We start from the raw sequence: 27,812 nt of genomic DNA, 5'->3' as shown, positions 1-27,812 counted from the left end.
TAATTCCCCAGACTCTCAGCAACACCACCACCAGCGGCACTTGTTCCCAGCATACCACAGTGTCCCGAGAACCCCGCCTACCTCCCCCGGCGTGCTACACTGGAGATTCTGAAACCTGCCGGGCCTTTCTCTCCCAGTTCTCCATCATCTTCGAGCTACAGCCTTCGTCGTTCCTTTCGGACCGCTCGAGGATAGGGTACCTCATAACGCTGATGTCCGGGAGGGCACTTGCCTGGGCTACGGGCGGTGTGGGAGCAACAGTCCACCGTCTGCCTCAGTCTGGAGGAGTTTGTGGCGGAAGTACAGAAGGTGTTCGATTCTCCGTTGTCCGAGGGAGAGGGTGCTCGTAAATTGCTCCAGCTACATCAAGACTCCCGTAGTGTGGCAGACTACGCAGTGGATTTTCGTTGGTGACTGACAGTGGCGGCTGACAGGGCCTGGAACACGGAAGCATTTTTCGACATGTTCCTTCATGGAATATCGGAGGTGATCAAAGATGAGTTTGCAGCCCAGGAGCTGCCCATGGACCTCGACTACCTCATAGCCTTGGCCATCTGGATTGATAGGCGGCTACGAGAACGTAGGCGGGAGAGAGAATATGTTCCCTGTCGCCCTCGCTCACCCTCGATTCTCGCCTCGCCTCAGAGGAATCCCGGAAACACTCAAAGTAATTTACGAGAGAATCCGATGTCACGCCGAGGGTGGTCGACTCGCCTCCTCTAGAGCCCAAGCTACTGGGAAGGGCTCGATTGTCTCCAGATTAACATTTATGCTGAACACCAGGAGCTGTCTGTATTGCGGGACTACAGAACATTATATTTCTACCTGTCCATTAAAAAGACCAGGCTCATCAATAAGAATGAGTACTCTGGTGAGCCGTACGGGGATTTTCCAATCTCCCATTACTCGCACCCATCTCTATTCCACCCTGTTGTGGGGGGACCGGGCCAAATCACTCCGGGTGCTCATTGACTCTGGGGCCGATGAAAGCTTTATTCACGCTACCGTGGTGTCGGAGCTGGGCATCTCCACTCAACCCCTCTCCATTCCCATGGACGTCAGAGGGCTGGATGGGTGATCTATTGGCAGAGTCACCCGCACTACGATTCCGATCGACCTACGAGAATCAGGAAATCACACAGTGCATAGAGTTCCTGCTCATAGATACTCCCCACGTACCCGTGGTTTTGGGATATTTATGGTTCCAGAAGCACAATCCCCTGATTGACTTGGCTACGGGTTCTATCGTGGGTTGGAGGCCGTTCTGCCATGCCAAGTAGATTGGTCACGAAAGTCAGAAAAGCAATTAATTAAATCGCTTACCTTTGATGATATTCGGATGTTTGCACTCACGAGACTCCCAGTTACACAATAAATGTTCCTTTTGTTCCATAAAGATTATTTTTATATCTAAAATACCTCCATTTGGTTAGCCGGTTATGTTCAGAAATCAACAGGCTCAAGCGGTCACGACATCGCAGACTAAAATTCCAAATAGTATCCATAATGTTCGTAGAAACAGGTCAATGATTTTTATAATCAATCCTCAGGTTGTTTTTACAATATATAATCGATAATATATCAACCGGGAATGTAGCTTCTTCAGAGAGAGAGAGAAAATGGATGCTCCAAGCTATTGTGCATACAAAACGCTGCTGTCACCCAGCCATACAATGACGCGGTGTGATCTTTCTCGCTCATTTTTCCAAATAAAAGCCTGAAACTATGTCTAAAGACTGTTCACACCTTGAGGAAGCCATAGGAAAATGAATCTTGTTGATATCCCTTTAAATGGAGGCAAGGCATTCAATGGAACAGAGAGCTTTCAGGAAAAACAGCACTTCCTTGTTGGATTTTCCTCAGGTTTTCGCCTGCAATATCAGTACTGCTATACTCACAGACAATATTTTGACCGTTTTGGAAACTGTCGAGTGTTTTCTATCCAAATCTGACAATAATATGCATATTCTAGTTTCTGGGCCTGAGAAATAGGCAGTTTCAATTGGGTATGTTTATCAGCCAAACACGAAAACACTACACTCAAGAGGTTAAAGCGAAGAAGTGTGAATTCCATCGCTCCATCATCTCCTTCCTAGGATACGTCATCGCTGCAGGGTATATACAGATGGATCTCGACAAGGTGATCATTCAGGGTGCAGCTGCAACATTTTCTGGAGTTTTCTCATTTCTACCGCCGATTCATCCAGAGTTACAGCATCCTGGCTTCCCACCTCTCAGCACTCACCTCTCCCAAGGTTCCGTTCACATGGTCTCCAGCAGCTGACCAGGCGTTCTTGGACCTCAAATGTCGATTCACTACAGCCCCCATCTTAATGCATCCGGACATGCCCTGTCAGTTTGTGGTGGAGGTCGTAGCCTCAGATGTCGGAGTGGGGCCATCCTGTCCCAGCGTTCTGACTAGGACCAAACGCTGCACCCCTGCGCTTTCCTCTCCCATCGCCTCAAATCTAGGCAGGTTCGTTGGGCCCTGTTATTCACTTGTTTCAATTTCACTCTCTCCTACTGCTCGGGGTCGAAGAACATGAAGCCTGATGCACTCTCACGGTTGTATTTCCCCGCAGCTACTCCATCTGACCCAAGAACATCCTCCCTACCTCCTGTCTACCGGCTGCAGTCGTCTGGGGTATAGAGAGCCTGGTCTGTAAGGTGCAGCATTCCCAGTCCGAATCCGAGGGGGCTAAGCGGATGTTTGTCCCGGACTCTGCCCATTCCCCGGTCCTGGAATGGACACATTCCTCAAGATTGACCTGCCATCCAGGCTCCCATAGGCCCCTGGCTTCAACCACTCCCTTGTTCCTCACCGCCCTTGGTCCCATATATCCCTGGACTTTGTTACTGGGCTTCCCGGCAACACTACTATCCTGACGGTGGTGGATAGGTTTTCTAAAGCCGCCCATTTTATTCCCCTTCCCAAGTTACCCTCAGCCAAGGAGACGGCTCAGCAAATGGTGCAGCACGTCTTCCGGATCCATGGACTTGCGGTTGACATTGTCTCTGATCGTGGTCCCCAGTACTTGTCCTGGTTCTAGAAGGCGTTCTGCACCCTCATTGGGTCGTCACCCAGCCTGTCCTCTGGTCTCCACCCCCAATCTTACGGCCAGTCAGAGCGAGCCAATCAGGACCTGGAGATGGCCCTTTGTTGCCTCGTCTCGGTCAACCCCACCACCTGGAGCCAGCAACTCATGTGGGTGGAATACGCCCATAACACCCTTCCCTGCTTGTCCACTGGTCTCTCACCCTTCGAGCTCAGATGTTCATCCGCCGCTGTCACTATACCTGGAAGAGAGCCCGGGCTGCTATTTTTGAAGACCACGTCCAGGTATCGTGACAAGCGGATCGCCACCAGACCCCTGCTTCCCGCTATCGGCATGGGCAGAGTGTATGGCTGTCCACTCGGGACCTGCTCCTCTAGGTGGAGTCCTGTAAACTTTACCCCTGTTTCATCATCACTGGAGATTCCGTTTCCCCATCTCTAAAATCCTTAGCCCCTTTGCTGTTCATCTTCTGTTGCCCCGCACCCTCCGTATCCATCCTATGTTTCATGTGTCCAAGATAAAACCTGTGTCTCACTGTACTTTGTCTTTTGTACTATTGCCTCCTATGTCTGCATCTGGGTCATATCCTGAGTCGTGATACTGTTCCCTGAAGGAGGGAAACGAGGAACAAGACAGCTATGGGGAGTTTGCTCGTCAGCGCCCTCTACTGAAGAACATTAGAATCACGCACGTCAAGAGCAATGACTGGTGGGAAGTCAATGACCTGAGAACGAGGGCCAGACTTGGGGACAGACTTGGTGGAGACAACTGAAGGTGTTCCTTGGTAACGATTACCACTCCACCACCTTTGGAAGATCTGTCTTGCCGAAAAAGGTTATAACCAGAAAGGTTAACATCAGTGTTCAAAACACTCTTTCTTAACCATGTCTCAGTAATGACCAACACATCTGGATTGGAGTTGTGAACTCACACATTCAATTGATAAATTTTAGGTAATAGGCAGAAAACCCAGGCTTTTACGAGAGTGAAGTGAAGCAGATATCAGAGCACAAGTCAGAATTGGGGCTAGCAGTGCCACTTGGGGGTAGTTGTCACAGCAAACATCTGGGAAGGGGGGCAAGGGGGGACCCCAGCCAGTGCCACCTCCCCTTTCAATGCGCTATGTGTGCGGGGGTTGCACACATTAAGAATGAACCCAGGAAAAAAACGTTATCATGGAGGTGATCATGCCCACCAGTAGTAGGTACCGGTGACACCGCACCTTGTAACCCAGCTAGAAAAGGGACAGACAGCTCTGAAAAACAGACCCCATCTGTGATAACAGACAGGGCCATTCGTAATTAAATCTAACTCCCAGGAACAAAACGCGTTGAGCAGGAGACAGACATCTCATCTTGGAGTTCAGATGAACCACAGAGACTGTGTGTGGGATAAAAGCACGATTGCCAATCGCCTACCGAGTCCATGACCTATACCACTAAGTACCTCATAGGGACCAGTGAGCTAGAGGGAGGACCCAGCAATGAATCCCAGTAATAAGACACCTATGGAAAGGGGTACCGAGCACCTAGTGAGCACGTTGTGCTTCCGTGGTACTGTATAGCCCACCATAGCCTGGCCCTTTTATAGGCACAGACAGACTTTTGTCACAGTACTGTATGCTAGCCGACATCCACATGCAGCTTATCAGTCTTGCTACCTGGAATTATCCCTGCAGGCTAGCACTAGCCACAGTACAGTCAATTTAGAATAACCAATTGACTGAACGCTTCATATGCTAAATGAGAGAGCTACACAAACACATGGAAGCACCAGTGGCAGTACGCTAGCTAACTCACCTTGATGAGTTAGCTATACAGTGCTGTTTAACTAGCCTGATCCCGTCCACATAAGAGACGATCATCGACCAAGTCTGGGAAGAGAGGTAAACGGGGCTTGACTGAGGCAGAACACAGGCGGCAGGGCACAGGTGGCAGGGAGCGCCCACCGACCTGGCCCGACCTCTCCCTTCAAGTCGCCTCCCTTAGCCAGCGACAGAGTGCACATCAACCAGGTTAAGCCAGGGAGACTTTTGCATGCCTCAGCCCAAGACACTTAATCCTACCAAATTCAAACTCACGAAACCGGTTATCGAGCTTTAACACACAACATCCAGAAGGATGAGCAGGCACTCCTTAAGTGGGATAGATAAGTTGGAGCAAAGCCTGATAGATTTTTTTTGTTAATTTGTTTGTCAAATGCGTGAAATTGTTCCGCTAAGCTCAAGGTGAAGAACATTGAAGGAATGAGTGCTTTGGCCTTGTCAGACGTGATTCTAATGTTCTTCAGTAGAGAACGCCAGCGTGCAAACTCCCCATAGCTGTGTTGTACCGAGTTGACCGACTGAAAGGGAACCACAGAGAGTTTTATATCCTCATGAAGGGATGTAGTCTAAAGTTATAGAGCGTCTTTTACTGTATTACTAACCGTAGCCCAAATAAGATGGCCCTCCCATACCGCTCTTTGCTGCAGCAAACAAACTAACCAACTAACTAACACAACAAAAACCACACAAGCAGCCAAACACACACACACACACACTATGCCTACTCACTATGCGGCTGAGTCATTGAGCTGGTATTCTCTGGAGCGTGTGAAGCAGCTCTGCACTCCGCTGTCGGACCACAGGCGGTGGATCACTTTGGACAGGTCATCGGGCAGGATGCCCTGCTCCTCAGCAGCAGCCGACAGGGCAAAGAGCTGGCGGGCGTCATCCTGCAGGGGTGGGAGCGGACAGGAGAGGGCCATTATGGCCAGGGCTAGGAGGTTGCAGGTCAGACATACCACAGGACTACAGAATAGTCATTGCCAGAGACATCGCAGAGAGTGAGGGCTTATGTTTAAATCTCAGGAGGGAGAACCCACATTATCAACAAGCAAACACATCTGCTGTGATGAGGTAAGATCTTATCATAAATAGTTAAAGGGTCTCTCTAGCAATGATTGAGTGACTCAGATAAAGCTAATAAATATTGGTTTGTTTTGACAGGTGGCCAATGGCCCAAGGTCAATTGTGCCACAGTTTAAATACGTAGCTTTATATATTGTTATGTCATCACTGGGGACCTGTCATAACCAGAGGCCAGGCAATCTACACTGTGTGGATAGCTAATATGGGATATATATAAGTGTCTTTGGACAAGGTGTCTGGCTGATAAATAATGCACTGTTGTAATAAAGTGTGACAGTGGCAGCTAGTGGCAGGCAGGAGATAGATATACAGTGGGGCAAAAAAGTATTTAGTCAGCCACCAATTGTGCAAGTTCTCCCACTTAAAAATATGAGAGAGGCCTGTAATTTTCATCATAGGTACACTTCAACTATGACAGACAAAATGAGAAAAAATATCCAGAAAATCATATTGTAGGATTTTTAATGAATTTATTTGCAAATTATGGTGGAAAACAAGTATTTGGTCAATATCAAAAGTTTATATCAATACTTTGTTATATACCCTTTGTTGGCAATGACAGAGGTCAAACGTTTTCTGTAAGTCTTCACAAGGTTTTCACACACTGTTGCTGGTATTTTGGCCCATTCCTCCATGCAGATCTCCTCTAGAGCAGTGATGTTTTGGGGCTGTTGCTGGACTTTCAACTCCCTCCAAAGATTTTCTATGTGGTTGAGATCTGGATACTGGCTAGGCCACTCCAGGATCTTGAAATGCTTCTTACGAAGCCACTCCTTCGTTGCCCGGGCGGTGTGTTTGGGATCATTGTCATGCTGAAAGACCCAGCCACGTTTCATCTTCAATGCCCTTGCTGATGGAAGGAGGTTTTCACTCAAAATCTCACGATACATGGCCCCATTCATTCTTCCCTTTACACGGATCAGTCGTCCTGGTCCCTTTGCAGAAAAACAGCCCCAAAGCATGATGTTTCCACCCCCATGCTTCACAGTAGGTATGGTGTTCTTCTGGGATTTTTGCTCACCGTTCTTGTGATCATTTTGACCCCATGGGGTGAGATCTTGCGTGAAGCCCCAGATCGAGGGAGATTATCAGTGGTCTTGAATGTCTTCCATTTCCTAATAATTGCTCCCACAGTTGATTTCTTCAAACCAAGCTGCTTACCTATTGCAGATTCAGTCTTCCCAGCTTGATGCAGGTCTACAATTTTGTTTCTGGTGTCCTTTGACAGCTCTTTGGTCTTGGCCATAGTGGAGTTTGGAGTGTCACTGTTTGAGGTTGTGGACAGGTGTCTTTTATACTGACAACAAGTTCAAACAGGTGCCATTAATACAGGTAACGAGTGGAGGACAGAGGAGCCTCTTAAAGAAGAAGTTACAGGTCTGTGAGAGCCAGAAATCCTGCTTGTTTGTAGGTGACCAAATATTTATTTTCCACCATAATTTGCAAATAAATTAATTAAAAATCCTACGATGTGATTTTCAGGATTTTTTTTCCTCATTTTGTCTGTCATAGTTGAAGTGTGCCTATGATGAAAATTACAGGCCTCTCTTATTCTTTTTAATTGGGAGAACTTGCACAATTGGTGGCTGACTAAATACTTTTTTGCCCCACTGTATTTCCTCTGGGTTTTCTCCCACTACCTTCTGTACTGTAAATAGACAGGAATTAATGGGATGATGGTGATGATGACAACAGAAGTCTGTCGCCAATGTGAAGACAAGGGGTCAAAGTCACGACATTAAATAGTTCCGAGTTATGGCCACACATTTCTCTCCTAATGTCCAGCTATTGAGTGTAGAGGGCTAGCAAGTCAGTAAGCTATTTACCCACCTAGCTACTGTGGAATCCCTACCTAGTCAGGCATTCATCTCTCTATAGTGAGATGAACACCTGTCTAGGCTCAGAGAGCCAGGCACCTCCATAACCAGAGACTCAGCAGAACAGACTGATGGATACCTCCAGATACTATACAATGAGACAACACCTCTCCACCCACATACACGTACAGTATGCAGATCTGCTGTGTCACCTGTGTTTCCATACTAGCAAATAAGAAAAACTCAAAGTGAATAATCAATCAATTTGGTGAAGTGGAACAAAATTTCCATAAATATACAGTTCAATTTAAGACTGGGAGTGAAGCAATGTTATTACAGTAAACTAAAACTGAAACTAAAATGAAAACTGAATCGTTTTTTCATGATTAGGGAACTGAAATAAAATAATGAACAGACTTGTTTGAAAAACAAAAACTATACTGAAACTCAGCATTATTGCATTAGTTGCATTATTTTCCAGAGAGTCCCGAGTTGATTATCCCTTTTATACCAAGGCTATAATTGAACACATTTCCGCAAGAAATGTAGAAACGTGTTCAACATCCACTTCACCAAATTGATTGATTATTCACTTTGAGTTTTTATTATTTGCTAGTATGGAAGTAGCTAGGAAGTTTACTAGCTTAGCTACAGTGGTTGCCTTGGTAACCAAACACAAAGACTTGCTAGCTTAACTAACCAAACCATCAGTCCTGGCTTGCTATTATGAAAACGAAAATTGAACAATGCCAATCATGTTTTCAATTCGACTTTGGCTTTCAAAAGCAGCTCAAACATAGAACATGTAAGAATTAACTTCATAGTCATTGAATTATACTGTGCATTATAGGGAATCATAAAACTGGTTGTTTGGATCCTGGAAGCTGATTGGACAAGCAGCGTTCCAAGCCGTGCTGTATTGGCCGTCACAGGCATAGCATGCCTGCAAACTGTTCCACCTGAAAATTATCACTGCTCCCCTATAACAATATCATGTTCATGTTGCTGTCCGAATCATCTCTTGTATTTATCTAAACTCGCACATTATTTCCCTTTACTTCCAGTCTAGCATTTAGTTTGGTACAAGCAGGGGTTAATATAAGCCCCACTGTCTGCCTGATCTCTGTACCATTGACGCCTTTCTGTGTTTACAAACATTGTCGCAGGAGGGCGATGCGTGCAAATTGGTGGCAGAACAAAGTTGGGTTCAAATATAGAACACCAGCAAAAAAAAAGCCTCTATTTACTTGTTTCTTATGAGTGCATTTCCCACTACTTTTGGATTACAATTGAATGTTTGTGTTATCATCACAAATCAACTGCATTATTCTTTAAAAAACACTTAAACCAGTAAAATGGCTCTTTGGCTAGCTTTTGCTACAGCCTATATCAATGAGCGTTAGCATTATAGCTAACAACTGCTGCATCTAAAAATAGTTATTTTGCAAAGGTCACATCCAAATATAATCTTAGCGAATGTTCAGGCACGAATCAAAACGTCATTGCAAGCATATGAGAACCCCCAAAAGTTATTTTGTAATGGAACGTAAATCTAGGCTATGTTGAATGGGCACAGATGGCGATGGCTTTCTTACGGCTGCAAAAGAGTTGCACGCATCTGTGCATTACATCAGTGTGTCGTGTACTGTAAAAGGGTCTACACATAGAGAGTGAACAGTGCCCAGACGAGACAACTTTTTCACACATCACCGTCATTGTCATGGACATATCCAAGTAAATGCCTAATGAAAAAAAGCACACCAAACAATAATGCCGCAATAGCATACTGCCATTCCAGGTTCAATGTTTGAGGTGACTGAATTAACTGAAGTTTTATTTAGCTAGCTAGCTAGCAAATGTGAAGAACGTTATCGAGCCTGCATAGCAACCATTTTGTTGGGAATGGTTGACCACTCCTTTTGCATAGCAACTATGCAAAAATGATTAACGATTGGGTCTGTAGCAACATGACTAAAATATCTAACAACCAGATTTTTGTCCGGACTATATCTTTTGGTGGAAGAATGAAATTGTATTAATTTACTTATCAAAATAACACTTTAATGAAAATATGTACAGTAAATCATTGTTATTTTAATATGTTGTTAACAGTTTTATAAAAGCAATAAGGCATGCGAGGCAGTGCTGGGGCTCCCGAGTGTCGCAGTGGTCTAAGGCACTGCATCTCAGTGCTAGAGGCGTCACTACAGACCCAGGTTCAATTCCAGGCTGTATCACAACCGGCTATGATTAGGAGTCCCATAGGGTGGTGCACAATTGTCCCAGCATCGTCCGGGTTAGGGTTTGGCCAGGGTAGGCCGTCATTGTAAATAAGAATTTGTTCTTATTAACCGACTTGCCTAGTTAAATAAAGGTTAAATGAAATGTTAATAAATAAAAGTATCATGAATACAGTCACAGGTAAATTGCGTGAGGCCAACAACGGCATTTACTTCAGACTGTATTCATGATGCAGCACTGCCTCTTGTGTCTTATTGGGGGCAAAATCAAATTGGGTTTTCAAGCTTTTTTGCTAATGGGGTTTTCAAGCGTCTGAATCTAGCACGTCACATTGAGAGGTAAAGGTAGACTCAGCGAGATAACGTTGCCACGAGCAGCACCACAGATATTGGGGGCGTTTGAGTGGTAAGGCTAAAGCAGCCGACAGTAGACTAGAGTCGAGGAGTGAAGTCAGGAGAGGTGCATCTGTGATACCCGAAAGTGGCAAGAAGTGACATCCCCAAAAACACCAAAACTATACAACACATTCATGGCTACTACCCTCCCATGCATAGGCTACTTTATGTCCCTAACGCTAACACTAAAACTAATCATATAAAAACGTATTCGAAATGTCTTAATAAAACTTAAACTAAACTAAATGAAACTAGTAAAGTCGATCTGGAAACAAACTGAAACTAAACAGAATTTCAAATAAAATCTTAAAACTAATAGAAATAAAAATGAATATAAAACACAAGACAACAGTTTAATAGCCTTGGAGTGCAGTTCACAGAGGATTTTTTGCCTGTGTTTTGGGCATCTTTCTCTGATATGAAATGGCTAAGCAAATGAAATGAAATAACACAGCATATGGAGGCAAGATCTCCTCTCTTCTGCATCCTCCCTGGGCACTGGGTTTTGGATGACTCACTGAGCCAATTCCGGGCACAAGTATATGTGTGTGTGTGTGTTTGTGTGTGTGTGTGTGTGTGTGTGTCTATGCACTGTTCTCTGTGTGTTCTTGTGCATCACTGCCTATGCGTAAATGTTGTCTGTTGTCTGAATGTACTGTATGAGAGCATGTTTGTGGCAGCCGGTGCACTAATTGCCTGCATAGGAGACAGAGTAAGTATCACTAGGTCCAGCGACACACTGTATGAAGGATGGTCTGAAGACACAGAGGAGCGAGCCAAATCCATCCTCCCTTAAAAACCAAGGCAGCCTCTCTACTCATCCCTGTTAGACCCTCCCCTCAGGCCATGTGAAGACGAGAGTACAGTTATAAAGCACATCCACGCATCCTACAGCTACAGACCCAAGACTGAAGCCCTCTAATATATACGGTCATACACTGGAGCTTGCTCTCTTTAAGGAACACACTGACAGTTTGTTCACAGGCTAAGCCCTCTGCATGGTACCACTAGTACCACTATTTTCTCTTACTGCAGACTCATTGGGTGTGACAGGTGAGACCAGCGAAGCTGTGTGTGAGTGTGTGTGTGTATGGGTCTGTAAATAAGAAGAAAGACTTGAAGATGGGTTGGGAATTAAGCCTTCCTTATCAGCCTGAGGTAGTCATCGTTTGATGTTGGCGAACAGCAAACTCCCCAAGTTTCCAGATATATCGATGAAGTAAAAAAAGATCAAACTGAAGCAAACTACTTTTATCTTGCATTGTCTGGGCTGCATGATGCATTTGCAGGGAGCAGCAGCAGGGTCGTTCCACGAAATGAGGGCCTTTTGCATCCCTTTGATATTTTAAGTAGACATTGTGCACAAATATTTAATTTGAAAAGCCTGTTATAGTAAATGAATTGCCCTTTAATATAGACCACACAAAAAACGATATATACACTACATGGTCTAAAAAGTATGTGGACACCTGCTTGCCGAAACTCTCATTTCAAAATCATGGGCATTAATATGGAGTTGGTCCCCATTTGCTGCTATAACAGCCTCCACTCTTCTGGGAAGGCTTTTCACTAGATGTTGGAACATTGCTGCGGGGACTTGCTTCCATTCATCCACAAAAGCATTAGGGAGGTTGGGCACTGATGTTGGACAATCAGGCCTGGCTCGAAGTTGGCATTCCAATTCATCCATAACGTGTTTGATGGGGTTGAGGTAAAAGCTCTGTGCAGGCCAGTCAAGATCTTACACACCGACAAAACATTTCTGTATGGACCTCACTTTGTGCACGGGGGTATTGTTATGCTGAAACAGAAAAAGGCCTTCCCCAAACTGTTGCCACTTTAGTTGGAAGCACTAAATCATCTAGAATGTCATTGTATGCTGTAGTGTTAAGATTTCCCCTCACTGGAACTAAGGGGCCGAACCAAAACCATAAAAAAACAGCCCCAGACCATTATTCCTCCTCCACCAAACTTTACAGTTGGCACTATGGATTGCATAAGGTAGCGTTTTCCTGGCATCTGCCAAACCCAGATTAGTCCATCGGACTGCCAGATGGTGACGAGTAACTCATCACTCCAGAGTCCAATGGCAGTGAGCTTTACGCCAGCTGATGCTTGGCATTGCGCATGGTGATCTTGGGCTTGTGTGTAGCTGCTCGGCCATGGAAACCCATTTCATGAAGCTCCAGATGAACAGTCATTGTGCTGACGTTGCTTCCAGAAGCAGTTTGGAACTTGGTAATGAGTGTTACTCCTAGACGTTTCCACAATAGCAGCACTTACAGTTGCCCGGGGCAGCTCTAGCAGGGCAGAAATTTGACAAACTGACTTGTTGGAAAGATGGCATCCTATGACAGTGGCTTGTTGAGAGTCACTGAGCTCTTCAGTACAGGCCATTCTACCGCCAATGTCTGTCTATGGAGATTGCATTGTTGTGTGCTCAATTGTATATACTTGTCAGCAATGGGTGTGGCTGAAATAGCCAAATCCACTAACATGAATTGGTGGCCACATACTTTTGGCCACGTAGTAATGTATAAATAAAGACAAAATTCAGCATTTTGACCTCGTCCCTCTGTGCATCCTCTGTGACTTCTGGGAGGATTTTAACCCACTTATTCCCAACATTTTTACCATCATTGTAAAGCCCTGATTATTTTGTTGCTTTGACAAAGTCATTTCTAAAGATTATTATTTATTTCATGTGATTAGTGATTCATTTTATTAAAGTAAAAAGAACAACATGTCCCCAATTTTAAGGTCAACCCTGTTACGTGAACTGAACTCTAGTTTTAATATGGTGAAACTATTCCTTTTTATAATATTTTTTTCAATAGAAAGATGAACATCTATTAGTCAAATCCTAATGTAAAAGCAGGTGAACTGGTTCTACTCTTATTGCCAATTTATATTTATTTAACCTCTTGAGATGGGAAAAATGTTGTTTTAAATTGTTTATTTTTTTACACGATTTAATAGGCAACTAATTGGTGGAACCACCCAGCAGCAGTGTTGTTTTTGAGGTGCACAGTGCCGACACACTGCTAAGGAAATCTGCTTGTGAAATTTGTCCTGCCAGCAGTTTTAAATAAACCCATTCCAATAAACAGCCTAGTCCAAGTGCCACCTTTTCCTTTTTCAGCATTCTTCTTCATTATCAAGCCTGCATGGCCCTCATGGAGGCAGGAAAACCCACTCACAGCCTCAAACGCCTCTCTCTCAATCACTCTCTAAACTTCCTCACGCTCTCTCTCTATCTCCCTGAGCACTGTGTGTGTGTGTGTGTGTGTGTGTGTGTGTGTGTGTGTGCGCACGATGCACAGGACATCCATTAATAGTTGTCCATTGTCGAGGCAATTCTAACTAATAAAAATGCTATATCAACCAAAGCAATGTTCGTAGAACGTTGGAATTTAGAATATTTGGTTGATTAGAGCAGCAGCGTTGATTTGAAATCCATTCTATTTCTTTCCTATGACATTCTCTCAACCAGCTTCACCTGGAATTCATTTCCAACAAGGAGTTCCCACATATGCTGAGCACTTGTTGGCTGCTTTTCCTTCACTCTGCGGTCCAACTCATCCTAAACCATCTCAATTAGGTTGAGGTCTGGTGATTGTGGAGGCCAGGTTATCTGATCCAGCACTCCATCACTCTCCTTCTTGGTCAAATAGCCCATACACAGCCTGGAGGTGTGTTGGGTCATTGTCCTGTTGAAAAACAAATGATAGGCCCACTAAGTGCAAACCAGATGAGGTGCCCATCGCTGCAGAATGCTGTGGTAGCCATGTTGGTTGAATGTGCCTTGAATTCTAAATAAATCACAGACAGCATCACCAGAAAAGCACCCCCACACCATCACACCTCCTCCTCCATGCTTCACGGTGGGAACCACACATGCTGAGATCATCCATTCGCCTACTCTGCGTCTCACAAAGACACGGCGGTTGGAACCAAAAATCTCACATTTGGACTCATCAGACCAAAGGACACATTTCCACCAGTCTGACATCCATTGCTCATGTTTCTTGGCCCAAGCAAGTCTCTTCTTATTATTGGTGTCTTTTAGTAGTGGTTTCTTTGCAGCAATTTGACCATGAAGGCCTGATTCACGGAGTCTCCTCTGAACAGTTGATGTTGAGATGTGTCTGTTACTTATTTGGGCTGCAATCTGAGGTGCAGTTAACTCTAATGAAGTTATCCTCTGCAGCAGAGGTAACTCTGGGTCTGACTTTCCTTTGGTGGACCTCATGAGAGACAGTTTCATCATAGCTCTTAATGCTTTTTGCGACTGCACTTGAAGAAGTTCTCGAAAGCTTCCGGATTGACTGACATTCATGTCTTAAAGTAATGATGGACTGTCGTTTCTCTTTACTTAGCTGTCATAGGCTGGCTACTTTCAAGAATCTCAAATATAAAATAAATGTTTCTTGGTGATTCCATGTGTGTTATTTCATAGTTTTGTATTATTATTCAACAATGTAGTAAAAATTGAGAAAAACCCTTGAATGAGTAGGTGTGTTCAAACTTTTGACTGGTACTGTACCTTTGAATATGTTGATATCACAATTGAAAAGAGCAACTTTACTTAAGCAAAGTCAAGGGCCGGAAAACCGTGCCAATATATCCTCCAAACACCGGCTTTGACGGCATTATCACTTTTATACAACAGGTTAGCAACGTTTTCAAATAATGATTGACATATTTGCATAATATATTTGCATAACATATTTGCATACCATATTTTCGTAATTTATTCATGCTATTTCATCCTTCCACATGATATAGTCCCGACACAAACCGTTGCTAACTTTTTTTGTTCTGTATCTATGGACGTTTGTTCTAAATGTTCAATTGCCATACTGGCTGGCAACCTTCTTCTTCCTTGCTTGCTACTGTAGCTAGCCAACTACGGCTAACCTTTCAGGCACGTCAAACAGTGCAGCCAGAATAACAGTAAAGAAGCTGCGTTTGCGTTTGTTTAAGATGTTTTCTTGTGACATTTATTTGGATACATCCATAACAATGAGCTAATGATGCACGGCATAGATGCCTGGCCTAGAAAATGTGCTCTTTTGTCAGGACAATGTTGTTGCTGAGGAACTAGCCAACAACACAGCTAAAATAATCAATTCAAACTGAAGCTGTAAAGACTGCAAACTAGCTGCATTTGGTTTAATTTTATTTTCTTTATTTTTTTTTCAAATTAAGCACTTATTTATCTATCTATATCTTTATATATCTGGGATCTATACAGTATCCAGCTCCTGTGGAATCAACTCAGTCACCTGGGGAAATATTCTCATGGAAAGTTGCAAGGCCTTCGTGTGCTCATTAATGGGGGGCCAGACTGAAGGGTGGGGTATGTCAATGGCTGCATAATTGTACACACAATTTCCTATTGGCTGTTCTTTTCAAACTGTGTTAGTACATGAAATGGCTCCTTGGATCAAGCATGAGATTATGGATGATAGTGACTAACCTTGTCGTTAAGGCCCAGGACATGGTAACCCAAGAGCTCTAGTGGATGTGTAGAGGCAAAGCTGGACCTCTTCTCTAATTATCTGACTGCAGAAACAGAGGAGCCTAAAAAACATGCCCAAATGTGTGTGTGTGTGTGTGTGTGTGTGGGTGTGTGTGTGTGTGTCTTACCTCTCTGGCGGCTTCTGTGTAGTCGATCTTGAGGTTGCCCATTGCCTTGATGATAGCCATGATGGACTGGATGGTGTTGCTGTAGACCACAGCTATGTACTGCTTACACTCATCTTCTGAGTAGCCATCCTCATGGATGATCCTGATCGGGAAGGAAAACAAACCTGAGCATTCTTCTGATGTCACTCAAGTCAGGAACAGTGTTGGGGGTAATGTGTTACGATGATAATGACATCAGTGATGCTGACAGTGTGGCGTATTGACAACTCTTTAGGTGCTTAGAGGAACGTTCATGTTTGAATATCCCGTGATTTGTAAGTAGGCAAGCCATTATAAGGTAGTGTGCTAGGTTAAAACAACCCAATTTGGGTAAATATTGGACTGAACACACGGTGGATTATTTTGACGCAGCCTGTTGGATCACTTACTTGGGTTGTTTTCTTTTAAAAAAGCCAGGTTGGGTTGTTGATGCTGCATGGTTTGTTGCGCTATGATCCACCGGGTCAGATCAGAAGACTGGAGGCATGGCTTAGTAGGTGGCGTGGCTAAAAATGCATATTTTTTTGCCTTGAGAGTAAATACCATTCCGGGTTCATTTGTTCTGTTGTGTCGTCAACATATGTTAAGGGTGAGCACTGATGCTTTTGTAGCCGGTCCAACTCAAGGTGTCATAAACATTTGTTTTTATAATGCACCTCCCCTCAACATTAACAATGCTTTACCATGACCCTCCTCTTGTACTGTAAAATGTATTTAACACCCTCCCCCCTAATAGAATTAACTCAAAATAATGTTACAGAGGACAAATAATAATAACTTTAGCAACCCTGTGTTTGTAAATGTTGATATCGACTTTGTCACTTCAGTATGCTTTTGTGGCACAGTCGATCCCACGAAGGGCTACGGGCCAGAAGTTTGATGGTTCGCTGACACTACGACCAATGATCAGCTAGTGGGAAATCTGATATTCTCCATTTTGATGCCATATTTAAAATTATATAGAATATATGCAACACATTTTCCACCAACAGGTTTCTCTGCCAATGCACCGCATAATCAATTAACAAAGCATACTGACGTAGGCGCTTCATTATCATGTTCAACACCACAATAATAGACAAAAATGCTGGTTGGAGGTTTCCGGATATCCTGCTATACAAGTTTTCGCATCGCATTTTCAACTCTAGGCCTACTGATGGTTTTGTCAGATTATTTTTTTTACATATACAATTGAAGTCGGAAGTTTACATACACTTAGGTTGGGGTCATTAAAACTTGTTTTTCAACCACTCCACAAATTTCTTGTTAACAAACTATAGTTTTGGCAAGTCGGTTAGGACATGTACTTTGTGCATGACATAAGTAATTTTTCAAACAATTGTTTACAGACAGATTATTTCACTTAAAATTCACTGTATCACAATTCCTATGGGTCAGACGTTTACATACATTAAGTTGACTGTGCCTTTAAACAGCTTGGACAATTCCAGAAAATGATGTCATGGCTTTAGAAGCCTCTGATAGGCTAACTTCTCTAGGATAGGGTGCAGCATTTGGAATTATGGATGAAAAGCATGCCCAAATTCAACTGCTTGCAACTCATCCCCAGAAGATAAGATATGCATTTATTAGTAGATTTGGATAGAAAACACTCTGAAGTTTCTAAGCCTGTTTGACTCATGTCTGTGAGTATAACAGAACGTATATAGCAGGCGAAAGAGGACAAACCATTCAGATTTCTTTTTTTTGAGGTCACCCTCTTTTCAATGAGTTTTCATTGGGAATCCAGATTTCTAAGGGACTTGCTTGCAGTTCCTACCGCTTCCACTGGATGTCACCAGTCTTTAGAAATTGGTTGAGGTTATTCCTTGGTTTAATGAAGAAGTATGGCCATCTTGAACGAGGGTCACTTCATGTGTACTGTTTGACAGAGGCGCATGACCAGAAAGCATGCTAGAGTTTGTTTTCTTCCTGTATTGAACACAGATCATCCCGTCTTCAATTTTATCGATTATTTACTTGAAAAATACATAAAGTTGTATTACAAAAGTAGTTTGAAATGTTTTGGCAAAGTTTACAGGTAACTTTTGAGATATTTTGACGTCATGTTGCGCAAGTTGGAACCAGTGTTTTTCTGGATCAAACACGCCAAATAAATTGATATTTTGGATATATATGGATGGAATTAATCGAACAAAAGGACCATTTGTGATGTTTATGGGTCATATTGGAGACAACAGAAGAAGCTCGTCAAAGGTAAGGCATGATTTATATTGTTATTTCTGAGTTTTGTGTCGCGCCTGCAGGGTTGAAATGTTTTCTCTGTTTTGTTTATGGAGGTGCTATTCTCAGATAATAGCACCGTTTGCTTTAGCCGAAAAGCCTTTTTGAAATCTGACATGTTGGCTGGATTCACAACATGTGTAGCTTTAATTTGGTATCTTACATGTTTGTTTTTATAGGAATTTATTTGAATTTGGAGCTCTGCATTTTCTCTGGCTTTTGGCTAAGTGGGACGCTACCGTCCCACATATCCCAGAGAGGCTAATTGACATCATTTGAGTCAATTGAAGGTGTACCTGTGGATGTAGGCCTACCTTCAAACTCAGTGCCTCTTTGCTTGACATCATGGAAAAATCAAAAGAAATCAGCCAAGACCTCAGAAAAAAAATTGTAGACCTCCACAAGTCTGGTTAATCCTTGGGAGCAATTTCAAAACACCTGAAGGTACCACCTTCACCGGTACAAACAACGGTACGCATGTATAAACACCATGGGACCACGCAGCCGTCATACCGCTCAGGAAGGAGACAGATTCCGTATCCTAGAGATGAACGTACTTTGGTGCGAAAAGTGCAAATCAATCCCAGAACAACAGCAATGGACCTTGTAAATATGCTGGAGGAATCAGGTACAAAAGTATCTATATCCACAGTAAAACGAGTCCTATATTGACATAACCTGAAAGGTTGCTCAGCAAGGAAGAAGCCACTGCTCCAAAACCCCATAAAAAAAGCCAGACTACGATTTGCAACTGCACATGGGGAAATTGCACATTGGACAAATGTCCTCTGGTCTGATGAAACAAAAAAAAAATAATGACCATCATTATGTTTAGAGGAGAAAGGGAGATGCTTGCAAGCCGAAGAACACCGAAGAACACCTAACCGTGAAGCCCGGGGATGGCAGCATCATGTTGTGGGCGTGCTTTGTTGCAAGAGGGACTGGTGCACTTAACAAAATAGATGGCTTCATGAGGAAGCAAAATGATGTGGATATATTGAAGCAACATCTCAAGACATCAGTCAGGAAGTTAAAGTTGGTCGCAAATGGATCTTACAAATGGACAATGACCCCAAGCATACAGTGCATTGCGAAAGTATTCGGCCCCCTTGAACTTTGCGACCTTTTGCCACATTTCAGGCTTCAAACATAAAGATATAAAACTGTATTTTTTTGTGAAGAATCAACAACAAGTGGGACACAATCATGAAGTGGAAAGACATTTATTGGATATTTCAAACTTTTTTAACAAATCAAAAACTGAAATTGGGCATGCAAAAATATTCAGCCCCCTTAAGTTAATACTTTGTAGCGCCACCTTTTGCTGCGATTACAGCTGTAAGTCGCTTGGGGTATGTCTCTATCAGTTTTGCACATCGAGAGACTGACATTTTTTCCCATTCCTCCTTGCAAAACAGCTCGAGCTCAGTGAGGTTGGATGGAGAGCATTTGTGAACAGCAGTTTTCAGTTCTTTCCACAGATTCTCGATTGGATTCAGGTCTGGACTTTTTCCATCAGGTTTTCTTCCAGAATGGTCCTGTATTTGGCTCCATCCATCTTCCCATCCATTTTAACCATCTTCCCTGTCCCTGCTGAAGAAAAGCAGGCCCAAACCATGATGCTGCCACCACCATGTTTGACAGTGGGGATGGTGTGTTCAGGGTGATGAGCTGTGTTGCTTTTACGCCAAACATAACGTTTTGCATTGCTGCCAAAAATTTCAATTTTGGTTTCATCTGACCAGAGCACCTTCTTCCACATGTTTGGTGTGTCTCCCAGGTGGCTTGTGGAAAACTTTAAATTACACTTTTTATGGATATCTTTAAGAAATGGCTTTCTTCTTGCCACAAATCCGGCTTTAAACTTCTTCACAACAGTATCTCGGACCTGCCTGGTGTGTTCCTTGTTCTTCATGATGCTCTCTGCGCTTTTAACGGACCTCTGAGACTATCACAGTGCAGGTGCATTTATACGGAGACTTGATTACACACAGGTCGATTGTATTTATCATCATTAGTCATTTAGGTCAACATTGGATCATTCAGAGATCCTCACTGAACTTCTGGAGAGAGTTTGCTGCACTGAAAAGTAAAGGGGCTGAATAATTTTGCACGCCCAATTTTTCAATTTTTGATTTGTTAAAAAAGTTTGAAATATCCAATAAATGTTGTTCCACTTCATGATTGTGTCCCAGTTGTTGTTGATTCTTCACAAAAAAATACAGTTTTATATCTTTATGTTTGAAGCCTGAAATGTGGCAAAAGGTCGCAAAGTTCAAGGGGGCCGAATACTTTCGCAAGGCACTGTACTTCCAAAGTTGTGGCAAAATGACATAAGGACAACAAAGTCAAGGTAGTGGAGTGGCCATCACAAAACCCTGACCTCAATCCCATAGAAAAATTGTGTGCAGAACGGAAAAAGCGTGTGCGAGCAAGGAGGCCTACAAACCTGACTCAGTTACACCTTCTCTGACAGGAGGAATGAGCCAAAATTCACCCAACTTATTGTCGGAAGCTTGTGGAAGGCTACCCGAAACGTTTGACCCAAGTTAAATCATTTAAAGGCAATGCTACCAAATATTAATTGAGTGTATGTAAACTTCTGACCCACTGGGAATGTGATGAAAGAAATAAAAGCTGAAATAAATCATTCTCTCTTCTATTATTCTGACATTTCACATTCTTAAAATAAAGTGGTGATCCTATCTGACCTAAGACAAGGAATATTTACTAGGATTAAATGTCAGGAATTGTGAAAAACTGAGTTTAAATGTCTTAGGCTAAGGTGTATGTAAACTTACGACTTGAATTGCTCACAACATCCCTGTTAGGGAGCAACTCTCTTTAGCCAAGATCCACCTGACAAGTGTGGCATATCAAGAAGCTAATAAAACAACATGATAATTAAACAGGCGCACCTTGTGCTGGGGACATAAAAAGCCACTCTAAACTGTGCAGTTTTGTCACACAACACAATGCCACAGATGTCTCAAGTGTTGAAGGAGTGCAATTGGCATGCTGACTGGATGAATGTCTACCAAAGCTGTTGCTACAGAATTGTTAATTTCCCTACCCTAAACCACCTCCGACGTTGTTTTAGAGAATTTAGCAGTACGTTCAACTGGCCTTAGACCATGTGTATGGTATCATCTGGGTGAGCGGTTTGCTGATGTCAACATTGTGAAGAGAGTGCCCCATGGTGTCGGTGGCGTTATGGTATGGGCAGGCAAAAGCTACAGACACAATTGCATTTAATCTATGTCAATTTGAATGCAAAAAAAATACAGTGACGAGATCCTGAGGCCCATTGTGAGGCCCATTTTTTTTGTATGTATCTGTGACCAACAGATGCATATCTTTATTGCATATCTGTATTCCCAGTCATGTGAAATCAATATTATTAGGGCCAAAATGTCTGATTTGCTCATTTCTGATTTCCTCATTATGAACTTGAATGAAATTGTTGCACGTTGCGTTTATATTTTTGTTCAGTCTGCATTCTGAAAGTATTCAGTTCCCTTGAATTTTTATACATTTTGTTACGTTATAGCCTTATTCTAAAATGGATAAATAGTTTTTATCCCCCTCATAAATCTACACACACTACCCCATAATAAAGCAAAAACAGGTTTGTACAGATTTGAGCAATTGTATTAAAGATAAGAAACTGAAATATCACATTTACATAAGTATTCAGACCCTTTACTCAGTACTTTGTTGAAGAACCTTTGGTAGTGATTACAGCCTTGAGTCTTCTTGGGTATGACGCTACAAGCTTGGCACACCTGTATTTGGGGAGTTCCTCGCATTCTTCTCTGCAGATCCTCCCAAGCTCTGTCAGGTTGGATGGGGAGCGTTGCAGCACAGCTATTTTCAGGTCTCTCTAGAGATGTTTGATCGGATTCAAGTCTGGGCTCTGGATGGGCCACTCAAGGACATTCAGAGACCCGAAGCCACTCCTGCATTGTCTTGGCTCTTTGCTTAAGGTCGTTGTCCTGTTGGAAGGTGAGCCTTCACCCCAGTCTGAAGTCCTGAGCGCTCTGGAACAGGTTTTAATCAAGGATCTCTCTGTACTTTTCTCCATTCATCTTTCCCTCAACCCTGACTAGTCTCCCAGTCCCTGCCACTGAAAAACATCTCCACAGCATGATGCTGCCACCACCATGGTTTCATCGTAGGGATGGTGCCAGGTTTCCTCCAGATGTGGTGCTTGGCATTCAGGCCAAAGATTTCAATCTTGGTTTCCAAAGAATCTTGTTTCTCATGTTCTGAGAGTCCTTTAGGTGCCTTTTGGTAAACTCCAGCGAGCTGTCATGTGCCATTTACTGAGGAATGGCTTCCGTCTGGCCGCTCTACCATAAAGGGCTGGTTGGTAGAGAGCTGCAGAGATGGTTGTCCTTCTGGAAGGTTCTCCCATCTCCACAGAGGAACTCTGGAGCTCTGTCAGAGTGACACTCGAGTTCTTGGTTACCTCCCTGACCAAGGCACTTCTCCCCCGATTGCTCAGTTTGGCCGGGCAGCTAGCTCTAGGAAGAGTCTTGGTGGTTCAAAACTTCATTTAGGAATGATGGAGGCCATTGTGTTCTTGGGGACCTTCAGTGCTGTAGAAATGTTTTGGTACCCTTCCCCGGATCTGTGCTGTGACACAATTCTGTCTCAGAGCTCTAAGGTTAGGTAGAGCTCTAAGGACAATTCCTTCGACCTCATGGCTTGTTTTTGCTCTGACATGCACTGTCAACTGTGGGACCTTATATAGACAGGTGCCTTTCCAAATCATGTCCAATCAATTGAATTTACCACAGGTGGACTCCAATCAAGTTGTAGAAACATCTCAAGGATGATCAATGGAAATGTGATGCACCTGAGCTCAACTTTAAGTCTCATAGTGAAGGGTCTTAATACATATGTAAATAAGGTATTTCAGTTTTTATTTTTGTATGAATTTGCCAACATTTCTAAAAACCTGTTGTCACTTTGTCATTATTGGTTATTCTGTGTAGATTGATGCGCAAAATGTTTAAATTAATTCATTTTAGAATAAGTCTGTAACATAACAAAATGTGGAAAAAATCGGAATACTTTCCGAATGCACTGTATATCTGTCACGTTCGTAATAACGAGGAGACCAAGACGCAGCGTGATAAGAATACATGCTTCTTTTAATGAAGAATAAACACTGAAAAAACTATACAAAACAACGAAACGAACGTGAAGCTATGAGTACTGACAGGCAACTACACATAGACAATAACCCACCAAATACCCAAGGAATATGTCTACCTAAATATGGTCGCCAATCAGAGACAACGATAAACAGCTGCCTCTGATTGGGAACCAATCTAGGCAACCATAGACATATAAACACCTAGATAAACACAAACCCTAGACATACAAAACCCCCTAGATAATACAAAAACTACACCCTGACCTAACCAAAATAATAAAGAAAACAAAGATAACTAAGGTCATGGCGTGACAATATCCACCAGCGTTATAGCTAGATAGATAGATAGATAATGTATTGTCATAAATAATTTAATAGTAAAGGTTAATAAGGATGGTGGAACCCTTCATAGAGGGTTCTAGGTAGAACTATATACAGGGGTTCTATGTCGAAGTCTACATACAGGGTTTTAGGTAGAACCCTCTGCAAAGGGTTCCATATGGTGACAAACCAAATAACCCTACAGTAAATGGTTCCACATAGCACCTTTTTTTTCTAAGAGTGGTATAGTAAAAGTTAGCACACGGAGAAGCGTAGTGCAGAAGGAAAGTACCAAAACACCTTGATAAAGGGGAGGCGCAGGCAAGCAGATGGGGAAATTTGTCTAGTAGATATATAGTAAAACCTGCAAATAGCGAACGTAAACCAGGGTAAAACGTACTACCGTCCCCGGTGCCCAATAAAAAAAACACACAACCCTCCCCAGAGAGAAAAAAATAATAATTTGGATCACCCCTCCCCATTAAATTACACTCTGTCCCTTTGAACAGCAAAATTATTATAGATGACGTCACAGACGCCGTTGAATGTGCGCAGGGTAACCTTTTGTCTTCCATCAAAACCAATACAGGTGGTTGGTGGACAAAACAAAGCTTTGGATGTCATTAGTCACGTGCTTCTGATGAAGTGATACACACTGTCGGCACACTGCTTTGACGTAAAGTGCTTAACGATTTTGAAGCATGCCTCGGAGAGCCAGTATCAAATGTAACATGACTAAGGATAGTCACCACTTTCTTATATTTAAATAATAACGTTATACATTTTCTATAAAAATATCTAATAGGCAGAAATATTGACAGAACTGAAATTTGCAGTGTACAAACTTGATGAACAGGAATGGCATTTACTCTCATGGGTGGACAAAAATAACTATCTGAAAGCCACACCAAACATGTTAATTTAACCATCAGTTGGATTTGTATCCACTTTCATGCTGGGTTGATGCAGTAGCTGATTTAAAAAAAATAGTATGGGGGTCTCTTTCAGGTAGTTCTTTTTGGCCACCTGTGAGAGTAAATCTAATTCCTATACATGAGGATAATAATACCCTGAACAGATTACATTTACTATCACCAGTGGCCAAACATAACTAAGCCACGTCTTCTAATCTGTCCCAGTGGGGACATAGCTCAATAACCCAACTAAGTGACCCAACTGGCTGGGTCAAAATAGCCCAATGTGTGTTCTGTCCAATATTCACCCAGTGCTGGGTAGTTTTTAAACAAGCATTTTTTGGAGTGCAAGGTGCTACGTTTAGTTGCTAAGAGTTTGGATATTCAGTCAATGACCGTAATGTTTAGTAGCATATTAGCTCTGTTACTCTGCAGTCCTGTGCAAATCTCCTCTGTGTGTAATACATCTTGTCTCCCCTGTGTGTTGGTATCTGATCCACTTCTCAGCTTGTCATGCACAAGGGAACGCTCTGCATGTTAAGTGTGTGTGTGTGTGTGTGTGTGGTGCTAGCATCCAGACTTCATCAGAATGCAGGAGGCAGTGCAGAGAGAGCACAGGAGCACCAGGACAACCGCACATGAATCCCAACGCAATATATCACCTCATAGGAAAAGTACAGGGATTTAACCCAGTTAGTTACTTATGAAATGTTGTAATTCTATCTGAAGGTGTTGGATAAAGCAACCATTTTTACTGCATTTTACTGGTCTCCCTGGCCTCCTTTTATGTTGACACAAGAGACGTGGTAAGAGACGGAGCTAATGCTTAAAGAGCTGAGACGGCTTGTGTGTTATGAGTGTATGTCTGTCTCCCAGGTACTGATTTCCCTATGTGGCCGTGTTACAGTAATAACCTGGGCTTAGAGCTACAGTCTGTACTCTACTCTGCACTCATGAAAAATAGATTAATCGCCTGGCTAGCACACAGGAATGTGAATAATTAAACCATTTGTGTGTGTGTGTGTGTGTGTGTGTGTGTGTGTGTGTGTGTGTGTCAGACATAGACATACACATGTTTTGTATACGTCATTGGTGAACGTGTCCCTTTAATTGAGTGTCGGTTTGATCAGTCATTACAGTAACCACAGGGCTAGAACTAGAGGTCGACCGATTAATCGGTATGGGAATTAGGGCCGATTTCAAGTTTTGATAACAAATCGGTAATCTGCCTTTTTGGACGCCGATTATGGCCGATTACATTGCAATCCACGAGGAGACTGCGTGGCAGGCTGACACCCTGTTACGCGAGTGCAGCGTCAAAAGGACCTTGTGGCTGCAAGGAGCCAAGGTAAGTTGCAAGCTAGCATTAAACTTATCTTATAAAAAACAATCAACCTTCACATAATCACTAGTTAACTACACATGGTTGATGATATTTCTAGGTTAACTAGCTTGTCCTGCGTTGCATATAATTAATGCGGTGCCTGGGAATTTATAATTGAATCACAGCCTACTTCAACTTCGCCAAACGGGTGATAATTTAACAAAAGCGCATCCGCGAAAAAAGCACAATCGCTGCACAAATGTAGCTAACCATAAACATCAACGCCTTTCTTAAAATCAATACACAGAAGTATATATTTTTAAACCTCCATATTTAGTTAAAATAAATTAATGTTAGCAGGCAATATTAACTATGGAAATTGTGTCACTTTTCTTGCGTTCAGTGCAAGCAGAGTCAGGGTATATGCAACAGTTTGGGCCGCCTGGCACGTTGCGAACTGCGTGAAGACCAGTTCTTCCTAACAAAGACCGTAATTAATTTGCCAGAATTTTACATAATTATGACATAACATTGAAGGTTGTGCAATGTAACAGCAATATTTAGACTTAGGGTTGCCACCCGTTAGATAAAATACGAAATGGTTCCGTATTTCACTGAAAGAATAAACGTTTTGTTTTCGAAATTATAGTTTCCTGATTTTACCATATTAATGACCTAAGGCTCGTATTTCTGTGCTTATTATGTTATAATTACGTCTATGATTTGATACTTGATAGACAGCAGACTCGTAAGCATTAATTCAAACAGCACTTTCCTGCGTTTGCCAGCAGCTCTTAGCAATGCTTGAAGCACAACGCTGTTTATGACTTCAAGCCTATCAACTCCCGAGATTAGGCTGGCAATACTACAGTGACTATAAGAACATCCAATAGTCAAAGGAAATGAAATACAAATGGTATAGAGAGATGGTCGACACGTCATAATTCCTATAATAACTACAACCTAAAACGTCTTAACTGGGAATATTGAACCACCAGTTTTCATTTGTTCTTATGTTCTGATCAAGGAACTTAAACGTTAGCTTTTTTACATGACACATATTGCACTTTTACTTTCTTCTCCAACACTGTTTTTGCATTATTTAAACCAAATTGAACCTATTTATTTGAGACTAAATAGATTTTATTCATGTATTATATTAAGTTAAAATAAGTGTTCATTGTTCATTCAGTATTGTTGTAACTGTCATTATATTGTCAAATATATATATACAAAACTAATAGGTCTGTGACAGTCGGAATTCTTACTGGTTGGTAGGTGATCAAATACTTATGTCATGCAATAAAATGCCAATTAATGACTTAAAAATCATACAATGTGATTTTCTGAATTTTTGTTTTAGATTCCGTCTCTCACAGTTGAAGTGTACCTACGACAAAAATTACAGACCTCTACATGCTTTGTAAGTAGGAAAACCTGCAAAATCGGCAGTGTATCAAATACTTGTTCTCCCCACTGTATATATAACAATCAGCTGATTTAATCGGTATCAGCCTTTTTTAGTCCTCCAATAATCGGTATCGGCGTTGAAAAATCAGAATCGGTCGACCTCTAGCTGGAACATTCGGTGCACTGAGACTCATGCTTTCAGTAGCCAAAGACAATTATGGGCAGGAAGATGAGAGGAAGCCAGCCCAAAAACCACAGCCAGGAAGACAAGTGGATTTGCCCACCTTAAAAACAAATGAATATGCCTATGTTCAACATGCCTGA

General features: G+C 42.5%; 1 protein-coding gene across 1 annotated transcript in view; it reads right to left on the bottom strand.

The window, feature by feature from the left end:
* Positions 1 to 27,812, bottom strand: part of LOC110527783 (guanine nucleotide-binding protein G(i) subunit alpha-2) — a 165,345-nt gene that overhangs the window by 17,593 nt on the left and 119,940 nt on the right. The window contains exons 3-4 of the mRNA XM_021609289.2: positions 16,073 to 16,214; positions 5,611 to 5,771 (exon numbers count right to left, since the gene is read on the bottom strand). Of these exons, the coding sequence (XP_021464964.1) occupies positions 5,611 to 5,771; positions 16,073 to 16,214 (303 nt within the window). The remainder of the gene's footprint in view (positions 1 to 5,610; positions 5,772 to 16,072; positions 16,215 to 27,812) is intronic.

Source organism: Oncorhynchus mykiss, chromosome 7 (genome assembly GCF_013265735.2).
Source record: "Oncorhynchus mykiss isolate Arlee chromosome 7, USDA_OmykA_1.1, whole genome shotgun sequence".
NCBI lineage: Eukaryota > Metazoa > Chordata > Actinopteri > Salmoniformes > Salmonidae > Oncorhynchus > Oncorhynchus mykiss.
Note: the sequence above shows the minus strand (reverse complement) of the source record. Positions and strands in the feature narration are given on the sequence as shown.